This window comes from Anarrhichthys ocellatus, unplaced genomic scaffold, assembly GCF_004355925.1.
Source record: "Anarrhichthys ocellatus isolate YVR2014 unplaced genomic scaffold, GSC_Weel_1.0 scaffold245, whole genome shotgun sequence".
Classification (NCBI taxonomy): domain Eukaryota; kingdom Metazoa; phylum Chordata; class Actinopteri; order Perciformes; family Anarhichadidae; genus Anarrhichthys; species Anarrhichthys ocellatus.
Window position 1 is genome coordinate 87,849 of NW_022280275.1, and position 3,343 is coordinate 91,191.

Consider the following 3,343-nt stretch of genomic DNA (forward strand, 5'->3'; position numbering starts at 1 on the left):
TAAGAGGTGAATCCATGGAAACATAAGTGGTTTCTAGTAGAAAAGAAAAAGGAGATTGTTGTTAGTTGTTATGGTGACAACACACATCAGTGGGGCTGTAAAGTGTTTCAGCTCATTGTGAAGACGGACGCAGCTCTGGAGATGGATAGCTGGCTAGTTTGCTAGGTAGGCTAATGTTAGCTTGTCCTTCTTTAGAGCAGCGTGGAGTGAGGCGGAGGGACCAATGGACCCAGCTGCAACAGCCGCTGGACACCAGCCAGCTGTTCAGCTCATTTTCTGTAACCAGTGTAGCACTAAAGCATGGTGGAATTAGCAAGCTAATTATCAAACTGTCCTCTAGCCCTTGTGTTGTCCTGGGGTCATTAATGACCCCAGAAGAAATCTTTTGCTGTCAAAATATGTTTTTTATTCATCAAATGGTCTGAAAAAAATGGGGGGCGTTCGATACTATGCTCTTCATGATTAAAATAAATTTGAGGTAATTTGATTGAATTAACGGTGATTTATTGAATTGAATAACTTCTGTTGTCCTCTGAGGTCAAAAAGACCCCGCAGCACAAAGTGGCTCAATGGGGCAAATTGTCACACCATACTGCTTTCCAAAACATCTTTGATCTTGGATGTTTGATGTGTGGGGTCAAGCAATGGTTATGACAACAAAAAAATAGATCTTTTCTCACAGGTGTTGGGGCATTTCACATTTTAGAGAGAGACAGGCAGCACAATGAGGAGGCAGAAGCGCTATACTGCACAGGAGGCTTGTGAGGTAATTTTGAACTATGATGTGAAAAAGAATAACCAGGAGGACAATGCTGAACATAATGAGGAGGAAGAATCAACTGATGAGGACGATTCAGGGTCAGAAGAGGCGGAAAATAATGATGAGGTGATGGATCCAACCTACAGACCACATGCTACTACTTCCTCTGAAGAAGCCCCCACATCGCCCACTGAAATGGAAGAAGGGCAGGAAATTGATGACCATGATGAGGTAGAATCTGAAGCTGAAATGGAAGAAGTGTCAGAAGTGGAGAACTGCACTTATTATGATGAAGAGGAAGAATCAACTGATGAGGAGGAATCTGAAGCTGAAATGGAAGAAGTGTCAGAAGTGGAGGACTGCACTTATGATGAAGAGGAAGAATCAACTGATGAGGAGGAATCTGAAGCTGAAATGGAAGAAGTGTCAGAAGTGGAGGACTGCAATTATCATGATGAAGAGGAAGAATCAACTGATGAGGAGGAATCTGAGGAAGAGGACCCAGCTGCGATAGAAGAATATTTCCAGTCAAAGGATGAAAAAATTATCTGGTCTTCCATCCCTCCCAGTGACAGACGACGCATGTTGACAGTCGAGAGAGCAGAGAGAGAGACAAGCCACCATGGTCCAACCGCATATGCAAGGTCTCGTATTGATGACATAAAGTCCACTTTTGACCTGTTTCTGCCCAAGCCTATTGAAGAGGTGGTGCTAAACATGACAAACAAGGAGGGGCGACGTGTGTATGGCAACAAGTGGAGAAAGATGGATCGAATGGACCTGCAGGCATATGTGGGTTTGTTGATTCTCGCTGGCGTGTACCGATCCAGTAAAGAAGCTACATCTAGTTTATGGCATGCCGAGTCTGGTAGGGCAATTTTCCGTGCTACCATGACACTCAAGATGTTTCATAAAATCTCAAGAGTGATTCGATTTGATGATAAAGACACAAGAGAAGACCGCCGTGCACGAGACAAACTTGCTCACATTCGAGACGTATGGGACAAGTGGGTGTCTCTCCTGCCATTGATGTACAATCCAGGCACAAATGTGACTGTGGATGAGCGCCTGGTCCCCTTCAAAGGTCGCTGTCCATTCAAACAGTACATCCCGAGTAAACCAGGGAAATATGGGATCAAAATATGGGCAGCATGCGATGCCAGGTCCAGCTATGCATGGAACATGCAAATATACACTGGCAAACCTGCTGGTGCGCAGTCAGAAAAAAATCAGGGCATGCGAGTTGTCCTTGACATGACAGGAGGTCTCCAGGGGAAAACGATCACCTGTGACAACTTCTTCACTTCACATGCCCTTGGCCTGCAGCTGCTGAAAAGAAAGCTGTACATGGTGGGAACAGTAAGGAGGAATAAGCCTGAGCTTCCCCCTGCACTGGTGTCGAAAACGGACAGGGCTCTGTTCTCATCGAAGTTTGCCTTCACCGAGACCCATGCTCTGGTGTCCTATCACCCCAAAAAACAGAGAAATGTTCTTCTGATGAGCACTCTGCATCGGGATGCTGCTGTGAGCAACAGGGATGACAAAAGGCCGAAAATCATCGAAGATTACAATCACAACAAAGGGGGTGTCGATAACCTTGACAAGGTAATGCACATTTATTATTCATAATATTTATAATATTATATATGGAAAGGATAATGCATTGAATTTGTATGTAGGAAAATAAACCTACATTTCTGAATATTTTTTGGTTTGTTTCTTTTGTTTCAGGTTACCAGTGTGTACACGTGCAAAAGGAAGACAGCCCATTGGCCCCTCGTTGTCTTCTTCAACATTCTTGACGTGTCTGCATACAACTCATTTGTCCTGTGGTCTGAGATCAAGCCAGCCTGGAATCAGGGGAAGTCCAACAGGAGGAGACTGTTCATGGAGGAGCTTGGGCGACAACTGTTGATACCTCACATCAAGCGACGCATGGTCAACATTAAGCTACATTTATGTTGCTCTTCCTTCTGTAGTGACCTCACAATTTGAACTATTTGTATTTGTACTGTGATTTGTTATAATAAAGTTTGACTTGACTTGACAGGTTATTCCCCGCACACCAGCCGCTGCCAGAATGGTTATATCTATCCAGCAGCTCTACTCCAGCTCTACCTCTGCAGCAGCTCCCCCTCGCCCAGCTGCCCCTCCATGCAAAAGGGGAAGGTGCCAATTGTGCCCTCGCCAGACTGATCTCAAAACAACACAAACGTGCCAAAAATGCAATGCATACATCTGCAAAAGTCATGCCATTACAACCTGCCTTGCATGCATCTGAGGGCACATTCAGACTGTTTTTTTCTGAGAAGTTAGTTTTGCAAAGTTAAATGTTTTGGAAATGAATGTTGACCTGTTTTATGTCAGTAATGAGTTGGAATAAAGTTGACTAAAAAGTTGAAACACAGAGTTGGGTGATAATTTATACTTTATAAACAGTCAAACCAGACGGGGTCATTTTTGACCCCAGAGGACAACAGGTGTTATTATTTGCTGCCATTAAAAAAATTCAAATGATTCAAGAACAGCATCCTCACTAAACTTTGATATATACCTCTCTGTGATAAGTCAAATAGTCAAAAA

The 3,343-nt window shown here is 43.8% G+C and overlaps 1 protein-coding gene across 1 annotated transcript; it reads left to right on the plus strand.

Annotated features, from left to right (window-relative positions):
* Positions 1 to 724: 724 nt before the first annotated feature.
* On the plus strand, positions 725 to 2,515 carry LOC116401086 (piggyBac transposable element-derived protein 4-like). Its single transcript, XM_031879310.1, has one exon. The coding sequence runs from the start codon at positions 725 to 727 to the stop codon at positions 2,387 to 2,389; it is 1,665 nt and encodes a 554-aa protein (XP_031735170.1). The 3' UTR covers positions 2,390 to 2,515.
* Positions 2,516 to 3,343: the final 828 nt, after the last annotated feature.